The 26,489-nt window shown below is 65.4% G+C and overlaps 1 protein-coding gene across 4 annotated transcripts; it reads left to right on the forward strand.

Annotated features, from left to right (window-relative positions):
- Nucleotides 1-1,789: 1,789 nt before the first annotated feature.
- Nucleotides 1,790-25,998, forward strand: ATP8B1 (ATPase phospholipid transporting 8B1). 4 transcript variants are annotated; one of them, XM_068169354.1, is made up of 30 exons: nt 1,790-1,952; nt 2,398-2,461; nt 2,629-2,712; nt 8,430-8,610; nt 11,000-11,097; nt 11,546-11,659; nt 12,060-12,158; nt 12,253-12,314; nt 12,623-12,695; nt 12,769-12,839; nt 13,457-13,539; nt 13,777-13,935; nt 14,014-14,102; nt 14,713-14,903; nt 14,997-15,205; nt 16,416-16,459; nt 16,566-16,722; nt 17,256-17,450; nt 17,704-17,816; nt 18,140-18,304; nt 18,599-18,710; nt 18,847-18,922; nt 19,562-19,694; nt 20,714-20,999; nt 21,614-21,837; nt 22,410-22,493; nt 23,047-23,292; nt 23,443-23,581; nt 23,845-23,975; nt 24,938-25,998. In XM_068169354.1, the coding sequence occupies exons 4-30, from the start codon at nt 8,442-8,444 to the stop codon at nt 25,163-25,165; spliced, it is 3,750 nt and encodes a 1,249-aa protein (XP_068025455.1). In that variant the 5' UTR covers nt 1,790-1,952; nt 2,398-2,461; nt 2,629-2,712; nt 8,430-8,441; the 3' UTR covers nt 25,166-25,998. The 4 variants fall into 4 exon arrangements, with proteins under 4 accessions (XP_068025455.1, XP_068025457.1, XP_068025454.1 ...); XM_068169356.1 differs by lacking the exon at nt 2,398-2,461; XM_068169353.1 differs by lacking the exon at nt 1,790-1,952 and having other exon boundaries at nt 2,162-2,461.
- The last annotated feature ends 491 nt before the right edge of the window (nt 25,999-26,489 follow it).

Here is a 26,489-nt window from a genome sequence, read left to right on the forward strand (position 1 = left end):
CCCTGGAGCCCTCACACAGCCCTGGAGCCCTCAGCCCTGCAGCCCTCAGCCCTGCAGCCCTCACGCAGCCCTGGAGCCCTCACGCAGCCCTGGAGCCCTCAGCCCTGGAGCCCTCACACAGCCCTGGAGCCCTCAGCCCTGCAGCCCTCAGCCCTGCAGCCCTCACACTGCCCTGGAGCCCTCACGCAGCCCTGGAGCCCTCACGCAGCCCTGGAGCCCTCAGCCCTGCAGCCCTCACGCAGCCCTGCAGCCCTCACACAGCCCTGGAGCCCTCACACAGCCCTGGAGCCCTCACACAGCCCTGGAGCCCTCAGCCCTGGAGCCCTCACACTGCCCTGGAGCCCTCATGCAGCCCTGGAGCCCTCACGCAGCCCTGGAGCCCTCAGCCCTGGAGCCCTCACACAGCCCTGGAGCCCTCACGCAGCCCTGGAGCCCGCAGCCCTGGAGCCCTCAGCCCTGGAGCCCTCACACAGCCCTGGAGCCCTCACACTGCCCTGGAGCCCTCACACTGCCCTGGAGCCCTCAGCCCTGCAGCCCTCACGCAGCCCTGGAGCCCTCACACAGCCCTGGAGCCCTCACACAGCCCTGGAGCCCTCAGCCCTGCAGCCCTCAGCCCTGCAGCCCTCACACTGCCCTGGAGCCCTCACGCAGCCCTGGAGCCCTCAGCCCTGCAGCCCTCACGCAGCCCTGGAGCCCTCAGCCAGCCCTGGAGCCCTCAGCCCTGCAGCCCTCACGCAGCCCTGGAGCCCTCACAGAGCCCTGAAGCCCTCACGCAGCCCTGCAGCCCTCACGCAGCCCTGCAGCCCTCACGCAGCCCTGCAGCCCTCAGCCCTGCAGCCCTCACGCAGCCCTGGAGCCCTCAGCCCTGGAGCCCTCACAGAGCCCTGAAGCCCTCACGCAGCCCTGCAGCCCTCACGCAGCCCTGCAGCCCTCACACTGCCCTGGAGCCCTCACGCAGCCCTGGAGCCCTCACACTGCCCTGGAGCCCTCAGCCCTGCAGCCCTCACGCAGCCCTGCAGCCCCCACACAGCCCTGCAGCCCTCACGCAGCCCTGCAGCCCTCACGCAGCCCTGCAGCCCCCACACAGCCCTGCAGCCCTCACGCAGCCCTGCAGCCCTCACGCAGCCCTGGAGCCCTCACGCAGCTCTGGAGCCCTCAGCCCTGGAGCCCTCACACAGCCCTGCAGCCCTCACGCAGCCCTGCAGCCCTCACGCAGCCCTGGAGCCCTCACGCAGCCCTGGCGCCCTCAGCCCTGGCACCCTCACCGCTGGCACCAGCAGCGCCGCCGATGCGTCTGGGTGCCCTGTGGACACACAGGTCAGGGCTCCTCTGTCAGCAGCAGCCCAGCGCCGCTGCCCGCTGCCCACTCCCCGCTGCCCGCTCCCCGCTGCCCACTCCCCGCTGCCCGCTTCCCGCTGCCCGCTCCCAGCTCCCCGCTGCCCGCTCCCCGCTGCCCGCTCCCCCCTGCCCGCTGCCCACTCCCCGCTGCCCGCTCCCCGCTTCCCACTCCCCGCTCCCGGCTGCCCGCTGCCCGCCGGCTGCCGCCTGCCTGGGTCCTGTGCGGGGCTGCGGCCGCGCTGCTGCTGCGGGCGGAGAGCGGCGGCAGAGGCTCCCCCGGGGTCCCCGCGGCCCTCCGCGGCACGGCCCCGCTGCCGCTCTCGCGCTGCCGGAGCCGCGATGGGGCCGGGGCCGGGGCCGGGGCAGCTCCTCCCCTGGCTGCTGGCGGGGCCGTCGCGGCGCACTGGGGGAACCCGTTAGTCCGGTCTGACGGCGGCTGCCGCGGGGCAGCCGGGCGGATCGGGGCCGTCGGAGGCGTGCGAGGGCCGTGAGCGAGCGCGGCGGCGAGCGGCGCCGGGACCCGCCACGCCGCGACCCGCCACGCCGCGACCCGCCACGCCGCGACCCGCCACGCCGCGACCCGCCACGCCGCGACCCGCCACGCCGCGACCCAGGTGCTGCGGAGCGCTGCCGCTCGGGGCCGCACCCGCGGGGCCGCCCTGCCGGGGAGCACAGGCGGGGCGGGACGGAGCCCCTGCGCGGGCTGGGGACGGGCACCGCGCCGCTGCACGGCGGGGCCGGCCGCCGGGCACTGCTGTCTGTCTGTCTGTCCGGCCGGCAGAGCTGTCCGGCACAGCTGTGTCTGCCGTCTGCGTGTCTGTCTGCGCGTCCGGCCGCCCCGCCGGCACAGAAGGGGCCGGGGCGGGCAGCGGCGCCGGGCCGAGGCCACTTGCGGAGCTTCAGCTCTTCGGGCTGCCCGTGGGGCTGTGCCGGGGGCTTGCAGCGCCCCGCGTTGCGAAGGCAGCGGCTGGGGCCGGGGCTCCGGCTGTGCCCGGGCGGGGCCGGGGCAGGGCTGTTCCCATTGGGCCGGAGGTCCAGCTGCCATCAATATTTAAACAGGTGAATGCTCCTCCCGAGGACGGCGGCTTCGGCGGGGCGGCTGTGGCCGGGCGGGCAGTGCCGGGTGAGGCCTTTGCTTGCATCCTGCCCGCCCAGCACCATAGGGCCGCTGGTGCGGGGCACCGAGTGGGCTGCCCTGGCCCGGCGGCTGGCCCGTCTAGCCATTGCCAGCTCGGTGCCCGTCGGGTTCGGCAGCGCCCAGCTCACCCTGTCTCTGTGTTCCGCCCAAAGACCTCCGTCGGGTGACCTCCAGGCTTCCCTGGCGCCTGCCCAGCCCGTGCCCCTGGCCGAGGAGAGCAGCAGCGTTTGCTGGAGGTAAGGCTCGGGGGAGCAGCTGTAGCTCGCTGTGGCCCTGGGCTCTGGCACACGGTGCCGCTTTGCTCTGCTGACTGCTGCTGTCGCCTTGGGCTGCTTGCTCTGCTCCTGGCCGGTTTCTGTCCTTTTCCCCCCTCCCTATCTCTACATGAGGCAAAGAGCTCTGGGCAGGGGGAGGCTGCTCCTCAGTCAGTGCTTGTGGGGCCTTGAGAGCAGTCACAGCTGTGTTAAGGAACCATCAGCGTTCTGCAGCAGAAAGTGCTCGAAGAGCTCTCTGTGAGGTCAGTCCCCCCTTGGGAGGTGGAAAGCAGTTCTGAACCCCCCCCAAAATCAGCGTCTCAGTCCTGCTGCCTACAGCTTGAGTAGCATCCCTTTAGAGCCTGGCTGGAGCCGTGCTCAATGGAGCAGCTAACGACCGTTTCACCCCTGGCTTGGATGTCAGCGGCAGCAGTTTGAAACCGAAGGAGGCATGCTGGGCAGAGCTGCTGGCAAGAGCCAGCCTCTGCTAATGAGCTGCTGCAGCCTCTCTTGTCTTCTGGGGGCTGGATGGGACGGCTCAGGAGTGCCCTGGGCAGCTCCCTGGCACTCGGGTCAGCTTGGTGCTCCTGCAGTCCCTACCTATGGAGCTGCTGCTGGAGTCCTTGGGTTCAGCTCCCTGCTGAAGGGTCTGTGCTGGCTCAGACTTGCTCACAGTTTTCTCCTTGCTTCTGGGGTTTTAAGTTTGTTGTTCCCTCCCAGCTCTGGCTGATGTGTCAAGTGGCATTGGGCCGTTTTGTGTTGCTCACTGCCAGCTCCTGCAGCACTGTTCCCGCTGCTCACACCCGTCTGTGGTTGCTTTCGTGCCTGTCCCACACCTGTGTTTGTCTCTGTGCTGGCTTGCAGGTGTTCTGCAGATGAGTTTGGGTGGTTTCTGAGCTGTCGTCTTCGTTTCACTCTCCCCTGTGAGCCAGCTTGTGCATGTGCCAGCTCCTTGCTGTGTGGTTTGTGGTGGTGAACCCCCAGAGCCCCTTGCTGGCTCTGTGCTGAAGCCCTCTCTGTACTGGGCTGGAGCTCCTTTCTCACCTGCTCTGCTGCTGTGGCTTTTCTCTTGACCACCCTGGGCCTGCCTGTGAAGTGCTGCCTGCCTTTGGCCGTGGGGAGGGCTGTGATTGAGGGTGGCTGCTGCGGGGGTTGGCTGCTGCGGGGGGTGGCTGCTCCCCTCCCCTGGCCGCTGTTAAACGAGAGGCTTTGTGCAGCTGTAACTGAACGCAGGGTATCGGCCGGGAGCTCCTGAAACCCAACCCCGGCCCTGTCTGTGACCTGCCCCATGGCCCCGGGCAAATCACTTAACCTCTCCGTGTTCCTGCACTTGGCAGGGGTGGAGACCACGGCTCTCAGGAGACCTCTGGGAGAGCGATGGTGCTCCGAGCCCTGCCCCGGGGGTGCTGTGCCCTGTGGTGCGTCTGGTGTGGGCGCAGCTTTCCCTCCCCTGCTCTTCCACACGAGAGAGATGTATCTCTGACAGCAGGGGTGGGCAGTTGCAGCAGCTGCTGGGGGCTTTGCCGTCCAAGTGCCCGGTGGCTGTGCACAGGGAGGTGTAAAAGGAGCAAAAAGGAGGGGGGAAGGGTGAGCAGCAAAGAGGAAAGCGGCAGGTCGTCCTCTAACGGGCTTCTGCCTGGGAGGAGGCAGCATGAGAGGCTGTGGAGGACTGACAGAAGCTCTCTCAGGTCTCTGCAGGGCAAGGCTACTTTCCCTGCTTGCTGTGGTCGTTGCAGGGGCACAGTCCCGCGGGGTGGAGGCAGCCGAGACCTAACCTCCTGCTGCCCTGTTCCAGATGGAGCCTCAGCTACAGGATGCAGAGGAGTGTCCCTGAGCAGCCCCAGGGCTCGGGGTGCCCCGGCCGAGGGCTCGGGGGGGGCGCCCGGGGTAAAGGTCAGGCCGGGGCAGTGTCTGCAGCACGGCTCCGGGGTGCCGGCAGGAAGGGTGCAGCCCTGCCCCGTCTGCTGCTTGCCGGCAGGAAGTGACCTTTGCTTGTGGCAGCTCAAAGGGCTCGCTGAGGGAGGGCAGGACCTGTCTGCAGCCCCATCCGTGCCCAAGAGCCCTCCCTCGGCTCTGGTCCTGCAGGGCTGCCCTTGGGAGGGGGCAGCAGGGGCTCTGTGCCAGGCAGGCTGGAAGCCCCTCGCTGCCAGCTCGCTTGTCTGCTGCAAAGAGATGTCCTGACTTGGGCTTTAACTGATGGAGGCTCTGCTTATCTGTAGTGAAGATTCCTGGGCAGATAATGGCTCAGATTGTCCCTGCTGTGCTTCCCCAGGCGGCCCTCCCCCGGGCTGCAGGCTCTGGGGCTGTGCCATGGCTGGCTTCTGTTGCCTTCGTGGGGACCAGCTAATCTCTTCCTTGTGTGCCAGCTAAGCTCTTCCCTGTGCAGAGTCCTGTTGGCTCCCGGTGAGGGAGCCTGCCCCGGCAGCCTGCACACTCCCATCCCCACGTGGCAGCAGGCAGCTCTCCTGCTGAGGACACCTTGGCCCCCGGTGTGATGGACGTGCTGCCCCCAGCGGGAGCCTGGGCTGGGCCCTGTGCTCAGTGCGGCACCGAGGCAGTTCCCTGGCAGCTGGAAGCAGTCAGTGCTCGGGCTCCTGGCTAGGGAGTGCAGCTGAACCCCTCTGCAAACACCTTCTGGGTGCAGGGCTGCCCTGGGCTCTGTGTGTGCCCTGCTGCAGCACGAGCTGGAGCAGATGCTGCCCGCTGTGCCAAGGCTGTGCTGTGCCAAGGCTGCTCTCCTGGCACCGCACGCTGCCGGAGCGGTTGGTTGGTACGCTGGGAAGTCTCTCTCCAGCATCCTCATCCTGCACACTTCTGACCCCAGCTGTGCAGGAGTCAGGAAGCACAGTGCTGAAGCCTGCAGTGAGGCACCACGGTGCTCACCTCGTGGCTGCCATCCGGCCTGCAGCAGGCTGTGCCCTGGGGGCAGTCGCCCATCGCTCCCGGGGCCCTTTCCCCTGCAGGCTCTCTGGGAGCTGAGGCACTGTGGTGACTCTGCAATGTCCAGAGCTCAGGGCTGGCTGAGCCAGGCTGAGGCACAGGAGAGCTGCTGCTTCCCAAACAGCTTCCCTGGGGCTCTCTCCCTTGCAGTGCCAGCCTGAGGCTCCAGGAGCAGTGCCTGAGCCACTGCTGTGCTGAGGGGCTCAGAGTGGTGCCCTGGGCTCTGCAGGTGCCCTGCCTCACCACCAGCATTTACCTCACCTGGGTTTGGCACTGGCATTTTAACCTCCTCTGGTGGCAGCCCTGAGTCACCCTGTACCAGGCACGTGCTGGCAGCTCCAGCTGGCACCTCTCTCCCAGGTCACAGTGCAAGGAGGAAGGTGTGCAGGGCCAGCAGTCTGCTTCCTGCCTGGCTTGGATAGCTGATGCTCTGGCTGTGCCCAGGTTGCTTTCAGGAAAGCCTGCCTGACCCAGGCTGTCCTGGCTGAGGTGGAGCTGCTGGGCTCTGACTCAGCCAGGGCCTGCAGGGAGGTTGTTCCTTGGCCTGCTTGTGCTGCTCCGTGGCACTTCAACTACCTGCTCTTGTTCTTCCTTAGACATCCTGAGGTCGGCTGGCAGCTGCTCAGGGGGCATCTGCCAGCCCAGCACTTGGTGCCAGGGCAGTTTCTTCTCAGCCCTGGGCCCCGCCTGGGCAGCAGCTGTGGCTCTGCCCCTTGGAGCCAGAGCTCCTGTTGCAGGTGGATGCATTTTTCATGAGGGGTGGTGCTCAGGAGCTGGGTGGCTGCAGCACAGCAGGAAAGCAATAGCCTGGGGGGGGCTGATGGAGGCACTTCCCAAAGGATTCTCTTCCCACTCTTGAACCCTTCCTGCCGGGAGGGGAAGGGAGCAGCGCTTGAGGAGCTGGCTGCTGGAGCTCTGGGTGCTGGCTGCGGATGGAGCTTTCCAGGCCAGGCTTCACTGAGCAGCAGGGCGTTGCTCTGGGCTCGCTGGGGAGCTCAGGGAGCTCCCTCAGGCGGTGGCAGAAATGTTTCCTTTTCACAGCTCCGTGCCTGGGGGCTGCTGGTGGTGGCTGGGCAGGGGGTGCCAGAGGGGCTGCCTGCAGGGGCCTGGGCTCAGCTCCTTTAGGGTTTGAGGAGGTGGTGATGGCTCTTCCAGCCTGCCTGAAGGCAGGACAGGGAGGGTGGCCCCAGGCTACCCGAGGAGCAGGCTGCCCACGTGCCTGCTGCTAGGAGCACACAGTGAAACCTCACTGCGGTGCCTGGGGACAGCCTTTCGGTCCTGGTTAGCTCCAGAGACCCCCAGTAGTGCAGGAGGGGCTCCCTGGGCTTGCTCTTTGTGCTGTCTGAGCTGGTTTATGACTCTTGCTTCAAGCTCTGCCGGGGCTGTGTCCTGAGCCAGCAGCCTGAGGCCCGAGCTGAGGAGCTGCCCTGCTCAGCCCTGCAGCAGGGTGAGATCTGTGCCCCTGGCAGGCGTGCCCCCGCCGGCCTGCTGCTGCTCCTCGTGGTGGCCTCTCATGCCCACGCCAGCACAGCCATCCCGGCAGCACTCTGCTCCTCTCCCTGCCCCTGCCGTGTCCTGCACGGCTCTGTAGCTGTGGGCTGTGAGCCCAGCTCTCTGCAGCCTCTCTCCGGAGGAGCCCTGGGAGCAGGGTTATCCCGGGGTGCTTTTTGCTGCCATCAGACAGGTGCAGTCAGTGTGCCAGCGGTTCCAAAGGAGCTGGGCTTGCCCCGAGGCAGGAGCAGGCAGAAGGCTGGCAGGGTGAGCAGAGGCTGGGGGATGTGCACCTGAGTTCTGTGCCCTCTCAGCAAACGAAGCTCTGCTCCTCACCTCCCCTCCCCTGCATCAGCCCTGCTGCCGGCTCAGCTTCCTGGGGCTGAGAGCAGCCTCCCACGGGCTAGGCAGCCCTGGCAGATTGCCTGGCAGTGCAGGAGGGGATGGGCAGCAGAGGCACATCTGGAGGAGCCCACAGTGGAGAATTAAACCACAGTGTCCTGGAGCTGTGGACAAGTGCAAGCAGCTGAAGCTGCAGCACGGCAGGGCTGGGAGGGGACAGGATGTGCTCCTGGGCGGCCCCAGCCCTGCTGCCAGGGCAGTCGTGCAAGTGCCAGGGCGCCCGGCAGGGCACTGGCTGGCCCCGGGGGGTGGGGTTTGGGGTGCCCCAGGTGCTTGCTGGCAGGTGTTGTTTGGGGAGGGCTCAAGGATGGCAGGCGGTGCAGCAGAGAGCCTGAGCTGAGGGGGTGGTCTGGAGCGGGCTGGGGGCCCTGCTGGGAGCTCTTCAAGTCTAAATCAGCCTCCTGGAGAGCCGGGGGTGCCAGGCTGGGGGAGAAGGTGCCGGGGCCCCAGGGGCAGTGTGCCGCGGGCAGAGGTGGGCACACACCCCACGGCCTCGGCTGCCTGCCGCTGCTGCGCTCCCAGAGCAGCCCCGGTGGGCGCCAGGCAGTGGGGCGCTGAGCCCCGCGGTGGTGCAGAGCAGAGCAGCGGTGCAGGGCTTGCCGCCGGCAGCTGCCTCCCGGCAGGGCTCCGGGACCGGGGCCGGCGGCGGGGCAGGAGGGGCAGCTGCCTCCCGGCAGGGCGGCAGGACCGGCGGCGGGGCAGCTGCCTCCCGGCAGCGGGGCAGGAGGGGCAGCTGCCTCCCGGCAGGGCGGCAGCGGGGCAGGAGGGGCAGCTGCCTCCCGGCGGGGCTCCGGGACCGGGGCCGGCGGCGGGGCAGGAGGGGCCGCGGCTCCCGCTCAGCAGCGCCTGCTTCGGGACGCTCGCAGGCGGCCGGCAGCATGACCCCCGAAAGGGACTCGGAGACCACCCTGGATGAGGACTCGCAGCCCAACGACGAGGAGATGCCCTACAGCGACGACGAGACGGAGGAGGAGCTGGAGAGCAGGCAGCCCGCGGCCGCGCCGGGGCAGCGCCGCGCCGAGGGGGGCGGCCGGGCGCAGCGCAGAGGTGAGCGCCCCGGGGGCTCCCCTCCCGGCCCGGGGGCTAGGCTGGCTGCCGTGAGCCTGGGGGCAGGCGGTGGCAGGGCAGCGTAGCTCGGGGGAAGGAAAGGCAGCCGGGGTTGGGTGTCGCGGTGCCTCGCCTCACGGGGATGGTCTGCACGGCGTGCCCTGCCTGTGCCCTGCCTGTGCCCTGCCACTGCTGCAGCACAGCTCCAGGCACTCTCTGCCCTGCAGCTGGAGCCTGGAGCTGCTGTTGGCAGAAGTGCAGGCAGCCTTGCACAGCCCAGCCTCAGCTTTGGTGCTCGCAGCCTCCTGCTGCCTTCATGTGCAGTGCCTGCAGAGCACAGACAGGGGAGTGGAGGCCAGAGAGCCCCCGGTGCAGCCTGGACCTGCTGCCAGCCTGCCTTAGACGTGCCTGTTCTTGGCCTCTCTCCAAGGACAGCCTCCAGCTCCCCTGCATTCCTTTTTCCATGTTGCAAGGCAAGTTCTTGCTGCCTGTGTGGCAACAGGGAGCAGCTGCTGACCTCTCCCTGTGTCGCCACCGCTGGCATGTTTCCATTTCACAGCCACCTGGGAAGTGTTCAGGTCTGGGCTTCCATCAGGTGACAGTCTGTGGCCTAAAGCCTCCCCTCAGCCTGGGATTCTCCCTACCCACCGTGGCTGCTGCTGCCTCCCCCTGCTCCTCTCTTGCCCCAGGTGCTTGCTTTCACAGACACTGAGCACCAGCCCTGAGAAACCAAACCAAAGCAGGGCCTCCTGCCCCTGCAGTGGCTTCTCTGGAGGGTCCCTTGCCTCTCCTTATCCTGCAGTCTGAAAGCAGGGGGCTGCACTTGGGCTCTGCCCTGGAAGGGGCTGGAGGCTGCTGCTGCTCAGTGCAACCACAACCCCTGCTGCCTGCACCTGAGCTTCTAACCAAAGCACGGCCCAGAGCTGTGGCTCTGGCAGAGCTCCTCTGAGCCTGAAGCTGCCAGGAGGTAGGAGATGCTGCCCTGCTGCTCAGCAGGCCTGCACTCTGGCCCTGGGGCTTGTGAGCAGTTGACAAACCAGGTCAGGCTTGTGTTTCCTCTGTAGACCCTTGGGGGGTGGTGGTTTGCTCAGCCCCTGTTTGCCTGCTCCTCCTCAGTGCTAGCTAACTGCTGGCATCAGCTGCAGGCTCTGTGGGGCTTGCTGCCTGTGCAGCAGCTGATTCTGTTCCTAGGTGGTGCTGCCTCTTGTGCCCCTCAGGGGAGGCTGCTGCCCCTTGGTGTCCCTTCAGAGGGACTGCTGCCCGGCTCTGAGGGGTGGCTGCCACCTGGGAGCATTTCAGAGGGATCTGGGGGAGCTTCCCTCCTGCAGCTCTCCCTTAAGACCCAGCTTGTGGGTTTTCCAGGGGGCTGCTGAGGTTTGGTAAGCCCCCAGGGCTGTGGTGACTGTGGTGAGGAAGTGTTCTGGAGGCACGTGTGAGTTTTCTGCAGGCCTGTCATTAGCACCTTGCTCACCTCCTGCCCTTCAGTTATGTCCTGCTCCCACAGCTGGCCCTCTGGGGGGCTGTGTGTGGGGCAGTGTGGCTGGCAGCCAGCAGGGTGCCCAGCGTGTGCCCTCCTCCTGCTGGGTGTTTGCAGCTGTGCAACCCGGCCTGGCAGTGCCCCAGCAGGAGAGTGCTGCTCTCAGCCTGCAGCCAGGGAGGGCTGTGCACAGCACAGCTCCCACACCAGGAGAACTTCGTGTGGGGAGGGAAATGGAAAGGCTCTGAGCTGTGGAGCCCAGGGCAGCCTCATCAGCTGTGCCTTACCTTAGTGTGGCCTGGGAGCAGCCCAGGAGCACTTGGCACCTGCTTCCCCACCTCTGCCTCAGGGAGTTTCACCCTGCTCAGCAGCTAGCTGCTGGAATCCCTGCCACCAAGGAGCACCCATTAAGGGCAGTTAGTACAGGCTGGAGAGCAGGGGAGATGGCAGAGAGCTGCCTGGTGAGTCAGGAGCCTGCCAGCACACGGCCTCAGCCTCCCAGAGCGCTGTGAGTGGCAACAGAACTGGCTGGGGCAGTCACTGGTGTGGGCACAGCCTGCTCTGCTGGGTGTGGGCAGCAGCATTGGTGGGGCTGCAGGAGAGGGAGAGAGGGGCATGGAAAAGAGCTTCCAGCTATGCACATCCCAGAGGAACCCCCTGAAGGATGGAGTTTGCAGGACAGAGATGGCTGAGAAGGGCTCTAAGGAGGGGGTGGCTGCCTTGCTAGCAAGGCCTCTGCAGGACTTCTCCTTGGGGAGCCTGGAGTGAGCCAGTGGTGAGGCACTGCCAGTGGCTGCTGTGCTGAGCAGGTACCAGCCCTGTCTGAGCTGAGGCCAGCAGAGCTGAGGCCAGCAGAGCTGAGGCCAGCAGGTTTGTCCCCAGCAGGCAGTGCTGACCCCTGCTCCCTTGCAGACTGCAGCTGGCAAGTGAAAGCCAACGACCGGCGCTTCCACGAGCAGCCCCAGTTCCAGAGGCCGGTGTTCCTGTGCTTCAAGAGGAGCAAGTATGCAGTAAGTGGCCTTGGGGACAGTACCTGAGCACTGCTCAGCCTCAGAAAGGCCTTTGCCCCGCTGGTGGGAGGGTCAAAGCCTCTGGTCCATAGGGCTTCCAGCAGAGGTGGGGCAGCGTCCCTGGCTCCGGGTCTGGGCCGTCATGAGAGGCCACCTCCAAGAGAAGTGGGAGCCAGGTGTCCTCAGGCCAAATTCCAGGTGTTGTCTGCTCAGCTCTGGCTCTTGCAGGTGTCCCCAGAGGTGTAATCTTGCATGTGAGAGGTCTCAGTGCAGTATTAAGCAATGTCCTGATGGAGCAAGGCTGGGACAGGCTTAAAGCCAGACCTGGGCACGCCTGGCCGCTGCATCCCCCTGGCTGTGCTGAAGGAAACGGTGCCATCCCCTTCACCAGGACACACAGCTGATGATGCCTCAGCTTGCTGTCCCTGACCCTGGGTTCCCTCCCCAGGGCAATGCCATCAAGACCTACAAGTACAACCCCATCACTTTCCTGCCCCTGAACCTCTTGGAGCAGTTCAAGCGAGCAGCCAACTTCTACTTCTTGGTGCTTCTCATCCTGCAGGTAAGGACTGAGCCCAGCTGCTGCAGGAGTCTGGGTGTTGCCCTCTCAGCTGAGGGGCTCCTGGGGCACAGCTCAGCTCTGTGCTGGCAGGAACCTGCGGGGCACTGCCTGAGCTCTGGGCCTGCCCTGGCTGCAGAGCCCTTGGAGTTCATGAGGAAGGAAGGAAGGAAGGAGGCTGCTTGCACTCTGCAGAGCCCTGAGCTCCACTCAGGAATCAGGGGAGCAGCTGGTGCTGAAGCAGAGCGGCTCAAGGGCCCTGAGGGGCTTGCTCCTCTTCACAACCTGGCTTAAGCTCCTCTCCCTGAGGCTCTGGGGCTCTTTCTTGTGTTGTAGCCAGGCCACTCTGAAGTGCCCTTGGCTGGTCACCCCGTGCTGGACTGATTGGCTTTGTCTCTTGCAGTCCATTCCCCAGATATCCACCCTGGCATGGTACACCACACTGGTGCCCCTGCTCCTGGTGCTGGGCATAACTGCAGTCAAAGACCTGGTGGATGACATTGTAAGAGCCCTGCTTGGGCAGCGTGGGAGGGGGCAGAGGGCTGGCCCTTGCCCTGGGCTGTGCAGCAGGGCTGCATTCTCTGCTCTGCTTCCAGGCTCGCCACAGGATGGACAGGGAGGTGAACAACAGGAGGTGTGAGGTCATCAGGGATGGCAGGTCTGTGCTGGGGGCTCGGGGCAGGGGGGTGGCCTTGACAGAGGAGGTTCAGCTTTTCCTTTCCATCATCCCTCTGGAAAGAGAGCTGCTCAGAGGAATCATTCAGCTTAGTTCTGTGGCAGCAGATCTGCTGAGAGCAGGATGGGAGTTCAGGTGTGGGTGAAGGGGGCAGAGAAGAGGCAGGCTGAGAGAGCTCTAAGCGAGAGCCCTGCCTGAGTGGGATGCTGGTGTGCTCAGGGCCAAGGGGTCAGCCTTCCTGGGGGGCAGAGCAGTGTAGGTCAATCACCACTGAACTCTCCTGCTCCCAGGTTCAGGGCCACCAAGTGGAAAGATGTCCAGGTGGGGGATGTCATCCACCTGAGGAAGAACGCCTCTGTTCCTGTGAGTGCTGCAGCGCTGGGTGCTGGCTGGCAGGGGAGGGGGCTGTGTGACACCTGCCCACCTGTGTTGGCAGGCTGACGTGCTGCTGCTCTCCAGCTCGGAACCCAACAGCCTGTGCTACGTGGAGACGGCCGAGCTCGACGGGTAAGGCTCTGGCTGCCGGGCTCCTCCTCAGCCCCCTGCAGGCTCTGGCGGCCGGGCTCCCGCTCGGCCCCGCAGCCCCCCGCGGGCTCTGGCGGCCGGGCTCCCGCTCGGCCCCGCAGCCCCCCGCGGGCTCTGGCGGCCGGGCTCCCCCTCGGCCCCGCAGCCCCCCGCGGGCTCTGGCGGCCGGGCTCCCCCGCAGCCCCCCGCGGGCTCTGGCGGCCGGGCTCCCCCGCAGCCCCCCGCGGGCTCTGGCGGCCGGGCTCCCCCGCAGCCCCCCGCGGGCTCTGGCGGCCGGGCTCCCCCTCGGCCCCGCAGCCCTCTGCGGGCTCCGGCGGCCGGGCTCCCCCTCGGCCCCGCAGCCCCCTGCAGGCTCTGGCTGCCACCTTCCCACCCCCTGGGCAGGGCGAGGGGCCAGAGGAGTGCCACAGGCTTCTCTGAAGCGCAGGAGGCACGAAGCACCTGGGGGGGGAGCTGTAGCCGCTCTGCAGGGGCTCAGGGATGGTCCCAGAGGAGAGGCTTCCTCCTCCTCCTCGTCTGCCTCCCTGATTTGCCTGGGCTCTGTGGCTCCCGCCCGGCCCCTCCTGTTCCACAGACTCACCTCCGCCCTTGCCTCGCAGGGAGACCAACCTGAAGTTCAAGATGGCCCTGGAGGTGACGCACAGGCTGCTTCAGGAGGAGGCTGCCCTGGCAGACTTCGATGGTGGGTGCAGCTCTGCTCTCAGGGCTGCTGCCCTGGCAGAGCCGGGTGGGGGGCGGGGGCGGCGCCCCCGGCGGCTTCCTGGCTTTGCCATGGGGCGGCACAAGGAAGTCACACCGTGAGGCTGTGCTGCAAGGGGCAGGGTGAGGCCTTGGGCGTGCAGGCCTCCTGCAGCGAGTACCCTCGGCGTGCTCCTGTTGCCTGCTGTGCTCCAGCCCCGTGCTCCCCTGCGGGCTGCAGGGCTGGTGGAGTGCGAGGAGCCCAACAACCGGCTGGATAAGTTTGCCGGCACGCTGGTGTGGAGGCACGGGAGCTACCCGCTGGATGCTGACAAGGTGCTGCTGCGTGGCTGCCGGATCAGGAACACAGACTTCTGCCATGGGATGGTGATATTTGCAGGTAGCTGTGGCCTGGGCGGGTGTCCGGCTCGGGCCGTGCCCGGCGGTGCCCCTGGCATTTTGCTGTGCTTGTTTCCAGGGGCTGACACAAAGATCATGAAGAACAGTGGCAAGACCAGGTTTAAAAGGACCAAAATCGACTCCCTCATGAACTACATGGTCTACACTGTAAGCCTGCTGGTCTCCAGCTCAGCTGGTGGAGCTGGCTGTCAGGGAGCAGTGAGGCTAAGAAGCTGGGTTCCGATGCTGCTCCCGAGCTCACCTCCACTCTGTGAGGGGCTGGGATGCACTGGGAGGGAAGCCAGAGTGGCCTCTCCCTGCGGGTGGCATCTGTGCCCCTCAGCTGCAGGGCAGGGCAGGCTGTGTGTGCAGAGAAGTGCTTCAGATCTGCTGCTGCAGGAAGCTGCCTCTGCTCCTCTGTGCTCAGCTGGTGGGCAGGGGTTGAGGGCGGGGGGCCAGAGCTCGGTTGCTGTGGTGCTTGTCCTTGGTCAGCCCCTGCATGGGCAGTGAGGAACGCCTGCTGCCCTGCACCCTGAGCGTGCTGCCCCGGGGTGGGGAGAGCAGAGAGGAGCTGGCCTGCTGGCAGAGGAGGTGCTCACCTCAGCAGGGCTGAGGCGGTGTCCTTGCTGCCAGCACCTTCACCCTCCACGTCGCTGCCTCCTTCAACAGGCACAAGGGCACCAAGCCGCGCTCGGGGAGCAGTTCAGGCCAGGGCGCCTGAGCCCTGGCGTGGGGCAGGGTTCCTGGGGCCCAGCTGAGGGCGCTGTGTGCACTGCAGATCTTCGTGGTGCTGATCCTGCTGTCTGCCGGGCTGGCCATCGGTCACACCTACTGGGAGCAGCAGGTGGGCAACGCCTCCTGGTACCTGTACGACGCGCAGGACAGCAGCCCCCCCTACCGCGGCTTCCTCACCTTCTGGGGCTACCTGATCGTGCTCAACACCATGGTGCCCATCTCCCTCTATGTCAGGTAGGCGCCGGCCCCGGGCGGGGGCGGCCTCCCCGCGGCGCGGGGGCCGAGCGGGGTGGGGGGGCGGGCGCCTGAGCCCCCCTCTCTCGGCAGCGTGGAGGTGATCCGCTGGGGCCAGAGCTGCTTCATCAACTGGGACCTGCAGATGTACTGCCCCGGGCGGGCCGGCGCCGCCAAGGCCAGGACCACCACGCTGAACGAGCAGCTGGGGCAGATCCGCTACATCTTCTCAGACAAGACCGGCACGCTGACCCAGAACGTCATGAGCTTCAACAAGTGCTGCATCCAGGGGCGCACCTACGGTACGGCTGCGGTGGCATGGCTGCAGCAGCATGGTGGCACGGCTGCGGCTGCACAACTGCGGCAGCATAGGTGCACGGCTGCGGCGGCGTGGCGGCATGGCTGCAGTGGCATGGCTGCAGCAGCACGGTGGCACGGCTGCATGGCTGTGGTAGCATAGGTGCACGGCTGCGGCGGCGTGGCGGCATGGCTGCAGCAGCACGGTGGCACGGCTGCATGGCTGTGGCAGCATGGGTGCACGGCTGCGGCGGTGTGGCGGCACGGCTGCGGTGGCATGGCTGCAGCAGCACGGTGGCACGGCTGTGGCGGCACAGCTGCGGCAGCATAGGTGCACGGCTGCAGCGGAGTGGCGGCACGGCTGCAGCAGCACGGCGGCACGGCTGCGGCTGCACGGCTGCGGCAGCGTGGTGGCACGGCTGCGTGGTGGCACGGCTGTGGTGGCATGGCTGCAGCGGCACAGTGGCACGGCTGCGGCTGCATGGCTGCGGCTGCACAGCTGCGGCAGCATGGGTGCACGGCTGTGGCGGCACGGCTGCAGTGGCATGGCTGCGGCTGCACAACTGCGGCAGCATGGGCGCACGGCTGCGGCGGCGTGGCGGCACGGCTGCTCAGAGCTGCGCCCTGCAGGGCCTGCTGTGGGCTGCCCGAGGTAGCTCCGCTCCCAGGGGGGAGGCTGGGGCCGGGTGGGCTTGGGCGCTTCTCCCCAGGAGCAAGGGATAGGGTGAGGGGAAGAGGCTCAGGTTGTGCCAGGGGAGGTGGAGGTTAGACAGGAGAGAAATCCTCTTCGCCGAGAGGGCTCGGACTGGCACAGGCTGCCCGGGGAGGAGGCTGAATGGCTATGGCTGGAAGTCTTTGCAAGCTCTCAGGGGCTGTGGCAGTTAGAGAGCACTTGGACTCGGTGACCCTGGAGGGCTCTTCTGACAGAAACAGCTCCGTGGGTCTGACTCAGGCCTGGCACTGAGTGGGGCTCCCCTGGGAGCAGCTGTGGAGCTTTCCCTGCACAAAGCAGACGTGAGGGACCGGAGCAGAAAGCTGCCGGCAGCGGTCGGGGTGGAGGGTCGGCAGAAGGCAGTGCCGCTGGCAGTGAGTTTGCTTTGCTTAGGCCCAAGCTGTTCGGGGGCAGATGTTCTGGGCAGGTCTCAGCCGGGGGTGTGTTAGAAGGGCCTCTCGCTGTGCTGCCCTGTGCCCTCAGCGCTGGTGCCTGTGTTGCAGGAGACAGCCGGGACCGAGCGGGGCAGCCGCAAAGCCACCCGGAGGTAGGTCGGTGCCGCCTGCAGTCCCCAGCCCGTGGAGCCTCTGCAGAGTGGATGCAGGCAGGCACCGAGCGGAGGGGCCACAGCTCCCTCTCTGCTTCCTGAGCAGCCAGTGGACTTCAGTTGGAACAAGTATGCAGATGGGAAGTTCCTCTTCTATGACCACTACCTGCTAGAGCAGATCAGGTCCGGGAAGGAGCCAGAGATTCACCAGTTTTTCTTCCTGCTGGCCATCTGCCACACAGTTATGGTTGACACCTGTGATGGTGAGCGTGTGCTTGTGCAGGGGCAGGCAGAGGTCCCTGGGCAGGGCACAGCCCTCAAGGAGCAGTGTCAGGCTGCTCTGGGAGGGGAAGCAAGAGCCAGAGGTGCTGCTGGCCCCCAGCAGGGCCTCTCTGGCCCTCGGAGGAAGGAGGCTGGCTATGGGACAGTGGCACTGGGGCAGTGCGCCCCTGAAAGAGCACAGGAGCAGGGAGCCTGCTGTGTAGAGCCCTTGTGCGTCCTGACATGGTTCTTCCTGCTTCAGATGCATCCTTAAAGCCTCAAACCCTCAGGCACACCCACACTGGCACTGCTGGGACCTGCTTTGGCAGCTGGAGGGAGGGTTCAGTGGCTCGCCCCACGGGGAGGGTACACGGCACAAAGAGGAGGGGTCCCTCGGCCCTCTCCTCTGCACAGCTGCTGTGTGCTGCAGCACTGCACCAGAGCCCCTCCAGGAGGGCTTCGTGCCTGCGAGGAGCAGCTGTGAACGCTTCGGTGGTGCCCCTGGCGTGCCCTGACTCCCTCTCCTGGCTCTCAGGCGCGGGCCAGCTCGCTTACCAGGCAGCCTCCCCGGACGAGGGGGCCCTGGTGACGGCAGCCAGGAACTTCGGGTACGTGTTCCTGTCCCGGACCCAGAGCAGCATCACCATCAGCGAGCTGGGGCTGGAGAGGACTTACCCTGTGCTGGCCATGCTGGACTTCACCAGCGACAGGAAGCGCATGTCCGTCATCGGTGAGCTGCCCCCCGGGGCCCAGGGCGGGAGCTGCCCCCCAGAGCGTGAGCCCTGGGAGCTGCAGCAGCCTCTCCTGCTGGGAGAGGAGAGCAGCAACTGCCCCTGAGCACCAGGGCCCTTCACTGGACCGTGTTAGGGATGGGCAGGAAGGTCCTCAGTCTCCCAGCTGCAGTACTTGGGAGCAGGACGCTGCGGGCCCTGAGCTGCAGCCCTGCCTTCCTGACCTGTGCCCCCTACTCTTGTGGCCCCCAGTGAGAGGGGCAGACGGAAGCATCAGGCTGTACTGCAAGGGGGCTGACACGGTGATCTACGAGCGGCTGCACCCCTGTAACCCCCAGAGGCAGGCCACGGAGGAAGCCCTGGATGTAGGTTTGGACTTCCAGTGCTGGCTCCCTGCTCCCCCTGACCTCCTCCCACTCCCTCCTGCCCTAAGCTGAGGAGACAAAGGCAGCCCCAGAGCTGGGTCCGTGAGGTCTCCCTGGCTGCCCTGCCTGCTCTAGAGGATGCCCTCTGAGAAGTGACATTGAGTGCTGCGTGCCTGCTGCCGGGGGTCAGACCTCCCCACTGCCCTGTCCCAGCCTCTGTCAGACTCCCTCCCGGCTCCAGCTGGCCTGTGGGCAGCCCTGGAGCAGCCAGCACTGGTGGTGGGGGCAGGCTGTGACCTGAGCTCTCTGTTGTTGTTTGGCAGATCTTTGCAAGTGAGACCCTGAGGACGCTCTGCCTGTGCTACAGGGACATCAGCCAGGGGGAGTTTGAAGCCTGGAATAAGAAGTTTCTGGAGGCCAGCACAGCCAACTCTAACCGTGACGAGGCCCTGGACCAAGTGTATGAGGAGATAGAGAAGGACCTGATTGTAAGTGCAGCTCTCAGTGCCCAGAGCTTGGGCTGGGTGAGGAGCAGGTCCTGTGCAGTCAGCCTGCTTTGCTGGGCTGTTTGCAGTCAGGGCTGTGCAGGCTTCCACTGGCCAGATAGCAGCAGGGTAAGGGATCTGTATTCCAGTGCCTGTGCTTCAGTGTGGGCACTGCTCTACAGTTGCTCTTCACTCAGTTCCTGGCTGGAGCTGCTCCACAGCCTGGGGACATGCCCAGGACAGTTGGCTCCCAGCCCTGTTTGCCCTGCTAACCCCTGTGTGTCACATCCCTGCCAGCTGCTCGGTGCCACTGCCATTGAAGACAAGCTACAGGATGGGGTTCCAGAAACCATTTCCAGGCTGTCAAAAGCAGACATCAAAATCTGGGTGCTGACTGGGGACAAAAAAGGTGGGTTTGCTGCAGCCAGGCCAGGGGGAAGGCCAGGATATGGAGTGGGAGAAGTGTAGGCTGCAGATAAAGCCCAGGGGAGAGCAGGGGTGCCTGCAGGGCTTCACCCGGGCTGTGCCCTTGTGTGTCGCTGCAGAGACTGCTGAAAACATTGGCTTTGCTTGCGAGCTCCTCACTGAGGAAACAACCATCTGCTACGGAGAGGAGACCAGGCAAGTGACAAGCAGAAAGGCTTTCTTGTGGGCAACTAGCAAGGTGCCAGGCTGAGAGCACCCCAGCACTGAGGTTGGTTTATCCGTGCTGCCTCCTCAGCTCTGCTCGGCAGTGCTTTGTTCTGCTGCTTGCTGACCCACAGGCCTGCAAGGCAGCCTCCTAACTGTGGGTGAGCATGGTGAGATCCTGCCTGCAGGAGGTTAATCTTGACATGAAATCTACCCTGGTGTTCAGAAAGTCTAGAGTGGGCTGAGGAGGCCTCTCCCCAGTCAGCCCTTGAGCAGCTGCCACGTTTTACCCTCACTGCCCGTCCCTGGGCTCCAGCATTACCTCAGCTGCTCCTTCACCCTGTCCTGTGCTCCTGTAGCTCCTGAGCTGTGGGAACACCGAGGGTCCCAGGGTCTTCAGCCTGGGAGAAGACCTGGGAAGCCCCAGCAGTTCCTGACTGGCTTTCCCATTTCTCTGCTGATTTGCAGACCACTGTGATCCTTCCTTCAGTGCTGCTGCAGCCTGCTTAGGCATCACCTAGCACACAAGCACCAAGTCCCTGCAGCACCCCTGCGCTGCTGCCTGCTGGGGCCGAGCTGGCTCGGGCTGAGCCTCGACTGCTCTGTACCAGCCTCTGCCTCTCTTTGCAGTGCACTGCTGCAAACCAGGCTGGAAAACCAGAGGAACAGAGCTGGCTCAGGTGCACCTTCCTCTCTCAGGATGAAGGAGCCCTTCTTCCAGGGTAGCAAAGATCGAGCTCTGATCATCACTGGCTCCTGGCTGGTAGGTGCAGGGGGTGTTCCTCTGTGTGATGGAGGGTTTGGGGGTACCACCCAGGCACCCCCACAGGACTGCTCACCTGGCTGCTTTGCTGAACCAAACTGAACATCCTTTGGCCATTGTTCCCCTGCCTGAACTCCTCTGTTACGTGTTGATGTCAGAAGGATTTGGGGCTGTGAGGACTGAAAATAGCTTACAATTAGGTCAGGGTGTCTTGGGCCTTTCAGATCCCCTGCCAGCTGCCCAAGCACAGTCCGATTTCCAGGGCATTTGCTCTTCATGGGGATGCTGCTCTAATGGAAAAGAAAAAGCCAACAAAGAGCAGGAGAGGAGAGGCAGCCCTACAGGATGCACAGCCTCGGTGCAGCACAGAAAGCCTGTTGGAAATGAGCTGGGAGCTATGGGGCAGGAAGGGGACAGCTCTGCTGCTCAGCCCTGCAGCGCAGTGCTCTCAGCAGCTCAGAACGCAGGGAGGTGGCGCCGGAGTGCCCTGGCAGTTACACATCCTGCTGGCAGGCTCCTGCAGGCAGCTGGGCAGCAGAAGGTCCAGCCAGCAGCTCAGGACCCTCTGGCAGGTTTCAGTGTCTGGGACAAAGCAGTGCACATCTGTGTGTGGCAAGGTGTAGGGTGCAGGCTGGGGTGAGCAACAGCTACACTTGCAGGTCTCTGCTACCCCTGCCCCAGCCAGGCTGCCCTGGAGCTAGCCTCAGTGTTTGCAGGACACCTCCACGTGGGCATGGCGGTGCTTCCTTTGGGAGACAGCAGGTGGGAGAAGGCAGCTCCAGTAGCAGAGTGCCTTCCTTCAGGCAAGGAGAAATGCTCCTTGGAGCTCTGCCTGAGAGCACTGTGCTTTTGGTAGTGCCAGTGAGGACATCCAGCCTGTGCCCCTGGAGCTCTTGCAGCCTCCTCTGCAGGAGTGCTCCGAGTGCCGGGCCGGGGCTGAGGGCAGCTGCGGTACAGGCAGTGCTGGGCCAGCCAGCGGGGTGGTGCAGTGGGGAAGGAGCCCTCTGTGTGTTCTGCAGAACGAAATCCTGCTGGAGAAGAAGAAGAGGAGGAAGAAGCTGAAGCTGAAGTTCCCCGGGCCGGCAGAGGAGAAGCAGAAGCAGCAGGAGAAGAGGCGGAGGGCAGAGGCGCAGAAGGAGCAGCGGCAGAGAAACTTCGTGGAGCTGGCCTGCGAGTGCCGGGCGGTGATCTGCTGCCGTGTGACGCCCAAGCAGAAGGCCCTGGTGGTGGAGCTGGTGCAGAGGTACAAGAAGGCAATCACCCTGGCCATCGGGGACGGCGCCAACGACGTCAGCATGATCAAGAGTAAGGCGGCCCCGGCGCTTCCACCTCCGGGCCTCCCGCTGCCGCCCCCTGCGCAGGAGCCTCTGCTGCTCTGGCAGCTGCCCGCAGCACCCGTGGGCCCTGCTGGCCCCCAGCCTCTGCTCTCCCCTCTGAGGATGCCCTTTAGCAATTGGATAGTGGCCTTTGCAGGCTGTTGCAGCCTCTGTAGGCATCCCTGAGCAGGGGCTGGGATCACACCTGTTAGCATCTGGTGGGCTGCAGCAGTGTAATTTAGAGCAAAGCAAGAGCTCAGCTCCCCTCGCTTGAGGCATCAGCCACCCTGTGCTGTAAGAAGAGCAGAAATGCTCCTGGGAACTGCTTTGTGTTACAAATGTCTCTCCAAACTGCCTGGCCAGCTGCTTCAGGGCTTGCTTGCTCTGTTCTAGTGCTCCCTGGCTCAAGCCTCCCAGCAGCCACTCTGCTGGAACAAGCTCAGAGAGCATCCCTGGGGCGGCAGAACTGTGGGCAGGGCAGGGGCACTGCTGCCGGCCCTGAGCAGCCTGCCTGCTGGCTGCAGTGGGGCAGGGGCCCTGAGCGGCTGGCCCCGGGCGCTGCGGCTGCCCTGCCCCACAGGCTGGCATCTGTCGTTGCCTCAGCTGCCCACATCGGGGTTGGCATCAGCGGCCAGGAGGGGATGCAGGCCGTCATGTCCAGCGACTACTCCCTGGCGCAGTTCCGCTACCTGCAGAGGCTGCTGCTGGTGCACGGCCGCTGGTCCTACATCCGCATGTGCAAGTTCCTCAGGTACTTCTTCTACAAGAACTTCGCCTTCACGCTGGTCCACGTCTGGTACTCCTTCTTCAACGGCTTCTCTGCGCAGGTGAGAGCCCGGGCAGGGGCACGGCTCCCGCTGCGGAGCGGCCGGGGCTCGGCTTGGCTCCGGGGGAGCCCGGGGTCGCCGTCAGGAGGGGCTGCAGGGGCTGCCTGCTGAGCCACGCAGGACAAGTGTGCTGCTTGTGCCTGGCAGTGCTTGCAGCTCACGGTGCTCAGTGGCCTTCAAGAGCTGGGAGGCACAGCCGAAGCGCAGGCCGTAGCCCAGAGCAGCAGCCCTGCTGGAGGCCAATGCTGCTTGCTCTGTGGAAGCTGTGGACAAAGAGAAGAGACAGAGCTGGGCTCCCAGGCCTGTGCCAGCTGCTCTCCACAGTCTGCAGTGCAGCTGTGCAGCAGACTGACACTGTGAGGGGTTCAGCTCAGGTGGTGTCCCAGGACAGGGGACACTGGTGGCTTGTAAGGAGTGGGGCAGCCAAGTGCAGGCCAAGGTAGCTTGGGCAGAGCTTGGAGCTGGGGTGCTGCCTGCCCCGGGGGAGTGCTGTGGGGAAGCAGGGGTGCTCAGGGCTGAGGCCAGGCTGCAGTCAGAGCAGCCCTTCACTCCCCACCCCTGCTGTGCTGCAGACAGCCTACGAGGACTGGTTCATCACGCTGTACAACGTGCTGTACTCCAGCCTGCCGGTGCTGCTCGTGGGGCTGCTGGACCAGGTAACCTCTGCTAAGGGTGCAGGGGCCCAGGGCTGCTCACGCAGCAGCAGCGCTCCAGCCACGCTGCCATGGCTGCTCTGCTCTGGGGGGACAGCCTTCTGGGGGGGCTTCTGGCCATTCCTCAGTGTGAGAGACAGGAAACAGAGACCTCCTGAAACAGGCACCGCGCTGGTTCTGCTCAGAAATGAATCCAGCACCAAGCTGGGACCTCACCTGAGTGAGAGCTGAAGTCAGGATGTGTGGTGATAGGGCAGGGAGGGGACAGCAGCACAGCACTGAGCTGTGCAGCGCTGCGCAACGCTGGCTGTCGCTTGGCAGATCGTGGGCTGAACATCTGGAGGCCTGCAGGCAGGGTGTGTGGGAGCCTTGCCAAGGATGCCCGTGGGGGTGCCCTGGGGAGAGCGTCCTCCAGCTCTGCTGTACACAGCCCTGTGCTGGGTCCTGCTGCCCACACAGCTGCTGGCAGAGGCCATCTGCTGAGCTGCCTGCTCTGCAAAGCTGGCACTGAGCCGGAGATCTCCAGCGCTTGTCTGTGCCTTTCCCCCTCGTTCAGGACGTGAGCGACAAGCTGAGCCTGCGCTTCCCCAGGCTCTACGTTCTGGGGCAGAAGGATTTGCTCTTTAACTACCAGAAATTCTTTCTGAGCTTGCTTCACGGGGCCATGACTTCCTTGATCATCTTCTTCATCCCCTATGGAGCTTACCTGAAAACCATGGGCCAGGACGGAGAGGCCCCTTCCGACTACCAGTCGTTCGCAGTCACCGCGGCCTCCTCGCTCATATTCGTGGTCAATCTCCAGGCAAGTGAGCTCAGCTCCCGCCCTGCCTCCTGCCTGGGTCGTGCTCGAGCAGCTGTGGGCTGCAGAAACGTCCCTGCCCTGCCTGCTGAGCGCTGTGTGACCGGGGCAGGTGAGCAGCGCCCGGGGCCAGCAGCCTCTGCTCGCTTTCAGATCGGCCTGGACACCTCCTACTGGACCTTCGTGAACGCCTTCTCGGTCTTCGGCAGCATCGCGCTCTACTTCAGCATCACCTTCGACTTCCACAGCGCCGGCATCCACGTGCTCTTCCCCTCTGGCTTCCAGTTCACGGGTGGGTCCCGGGCTGCTGGCTCCACAGCTCCGTGCCACAGCGTGAGCCTGGCGGCTGGGAGGAAGCGATGCCGAGGGCAGGGCTTGGCTCAGCGCCTGGCAGCGTTCTCAGAGGGGCTCTGACGTGGAAGGGATCTGAGCAGGGTCTGTGACTGCAGCCTGCCCTTGTGATGCGTGGCTGCCTGCTGGGGCCCCAGCGCTTTCCTCCCTCGCTTGTGCTGCCTGGGTGACAGCAGAGCTGACTCCGGCCCTCTGCGTTCCCAGGAGCGGCTCCCAACGCCCTGAGGCAGCCCTACCTCTGGCTGACCATGGTGCTGTCAGTCGCTGTGTGCCTGCTCCCCGTGGTGGCTCTGCGCTTCCTCTGCACCACCCTGTGGCCGCTGGACAGCGACAGAGTGAGTCTGGGGGGGTTCCCTGGGCAGAGGCGCTCGCAGCAGGCAGCACTGCTGCTCCTCTCGGAGTGGGGAGGCTGACAGCAGGCTGCAGCTCAGCAGGGGTGGCCGCAAGCCCCGAGGGCCCTGCTGCTCTTTATCTGGGCTGTACCAGGTCCTGTCTGCTGCTCTTCTGCCTTTAGCTGGCCAATAGCTGAGGGGTATGAAAACAGGCAGGAGTGTGGTGGTGGTGGTGAAGAAAGTGTGGAGATGTTAGGTGAGCTGGCAGGAACAGCTTGCAGTTACCTGTGCAGTGCTGCACTACCTCCAGCCAGCTGAGGCCAGGCTTTGGAGCAGGGCCCGTCGTGATACCTGGGAGGGGGAGATTCAGACTGGAGAGAAGGGAGACATGTTTGGCACTGAGGCAAGTTACCCAGGGAGGTGCTAGCTGCCCCCTGGCTGGCACCATTGCAGGTCCGGGTGCCTGGGGCTGTGAGCAACCCGCTCTGGGGGGGGATGTCCCTGCTGGCTGCGGGGGGTTGCAGCAGATGGCCTTTAAAAGCTCCCTTCCCCGCCCAACCGCGCTGAGCTCCTATCGGCTGCACTCCCCCGGGACAGGAGGACAGACAAGGCAGGCAGGACAGAACGACACAGGAAGCCTTCCCCGGGGCCCTGTCGCCGCTTGTCTTCTGCTGTGAGCGCAGCAGCCGCAGGCAGCCGCGCAGCGCCGCCTGGCGGGGGCAGGGGCCCGAGCAGCCTTCGCCCACCGCCCCTGCCCCGTCTGTGCCCCGCAGGTGCGGCAGCAGCGCCCCGCCGCGCAGCGCCGCCTGGCGGGGGCAGGGGCCCGAGCAGCCTTCGCCCACCGCCCCTGCCCCGTCTGTGCCCCGCAGGTGCGGCAGCAGCGCCCCGCCGCGCAGCGCCGCCTGGCGGGGGCAGGGGCCCGAGCGGCCTTCGCCCACCGCCCCTGCCCCGTCTGTGCCCCGCAGGTGCGGCAGCAGCGCAGGAAGCTGCTGGCCGAGGAGCAGCAGTGGCGGCGGCGGCCGAGCGCGCTGCGCCGGGGGGTGTCCGCCCGCCGCTCCGCCTATGCCTTCTCGCACCAGCGCGGCTACGCCGACCTCATCGCCTCGGGCCGCAGCCTGCGCAAGCGCCGCGCCCCGCTCCGTGCCCTGCTGGGCGCCGCCGCCGCCGCCGAGCCGGCTCCCGCCAGCGGCTGAGCCCGGGGGCCGCCCCGCAGCAGCCGCTCCGGAGCAGCTCAGGACGTTGCTGTACCCCAGCAGAAGGGGGTGAAGGTGGTGGTGGCCCTCAGAACCGCCCCGTGCAGAAGCAGAAGGCCAAGAGCTCTCTGGTACGGCTGGGAGAGCTCAGCCTTGGCGGTGCTGGCTGAGCTGCAGCTCCTCCTCTGCTGAGGTGCTGCTGGAGGCCTGCAGCTCCCTTGCAGGGGCTGAATGCAAGCTGCCGAGCGGCAGGTACCCGGCCTGGGGCAGCTCCCTGAGCAGCATGGCCACGGGGACAAGGCTGTTGGGGCCCTGGGTGGCAGCCTGGGCAGTGCCAGAGCCTGGTGGCAGTCCTGGCACTTAGGGCTGTGAGTTCTCTGCCCTGCTCCAGCTTGCTGCACTAGAGGGAAGGGGCTGGCTGGTGCCCCAGCACTCCTGACCTAGCCAGCTCCTGGATTTCCCCTGCAGCAGGGACCCAAATCAAGTTAGTAGGTTCCTGCTCACTTGCTCCTGCCTCTCTTCCCCGCTCTCTCTCCAGTGTATTTGAGCTGATCTCTGGGGGAACTGCCTGCAGTTGCAGTTCAGGTGTGGATAACCAGAAGTGGAGGCCTTGGAAAGGGTCCCTGGGAGGTGGAACATGTTTCACTCCCCTCTCTGTCAGTCCTTAAGGGCTCTCTGCCCCTCCTCTGGGGCTGGGATGTGTGAATGTTCCCCTTGCTTTGTTCCCCCTGCTTCCTGTGTTGATTCTGTAGCCCCAGTCCTCCTCTGCAGCTCTTCTCTCCTGGATGAGGTACATTTCGAGACTCTCATGCAAATAAAGATTTTAACGTTTACAGCCTCTGCTGTGCTGAGCCCCTGGGTGAGAAGGGCAGGGCCAGAGGGTTGTGTAGGGGAGGGGGAGAGGAGCAGTTGGTGAAGGAGAAGTAGAAAGCAAGACAGAGCTCAGCAGCTGTTGGGCTGTGAAGCAGGGCAGGACAGTCAGGGGGGCAGCCCAGGGGCTGGCTTTGGGCTGCTTGCTGGAGATGACAGCGGTTTGGCTTTGACACATCCTGCAGAGCAAAGCTGCTGGGGCTGAGGCTGGCTCTTGGAAGGGGAACATGAAAAGAAGGAGAGGAGGCAGCAGGCTCAGCCTCTCCTCTCCCTTCCTCGAGATGCTGCTCCACTCTCTCCCTCCTCCAGCAGCTGGCTTGGCGTCGCCTTCCTGCCCCTGGGGGACCTGCTACCCCTAGGCTGAGAGCAGGGGCTGTTTGGCCTGCACCTCATCAACGCTCAGCGAGGGCTACAGGGCAAGGGGCGCTGGTGCCCGGGGGCGGAGCGGGGAGGG

The sequence above is a fragment of the Melanerpes formicivorus genome, unplaced genomic scaffold (assembly GCF_026170545.1).
Source record: "Melanerpes formicivorus ecotype bairdi unplaced genomic scaffold, bMelFor1.0.p_v2 SCAF_179, whole genome shotgun sequence".
In the NCBI taxonomy this organism is placed as follows: domain Eukaryota; kingdom Metazoa; phylum Chordata; class Aves; order Piciformes; family Picidae; genus Melanerpes; species Melanerpes formicivorus.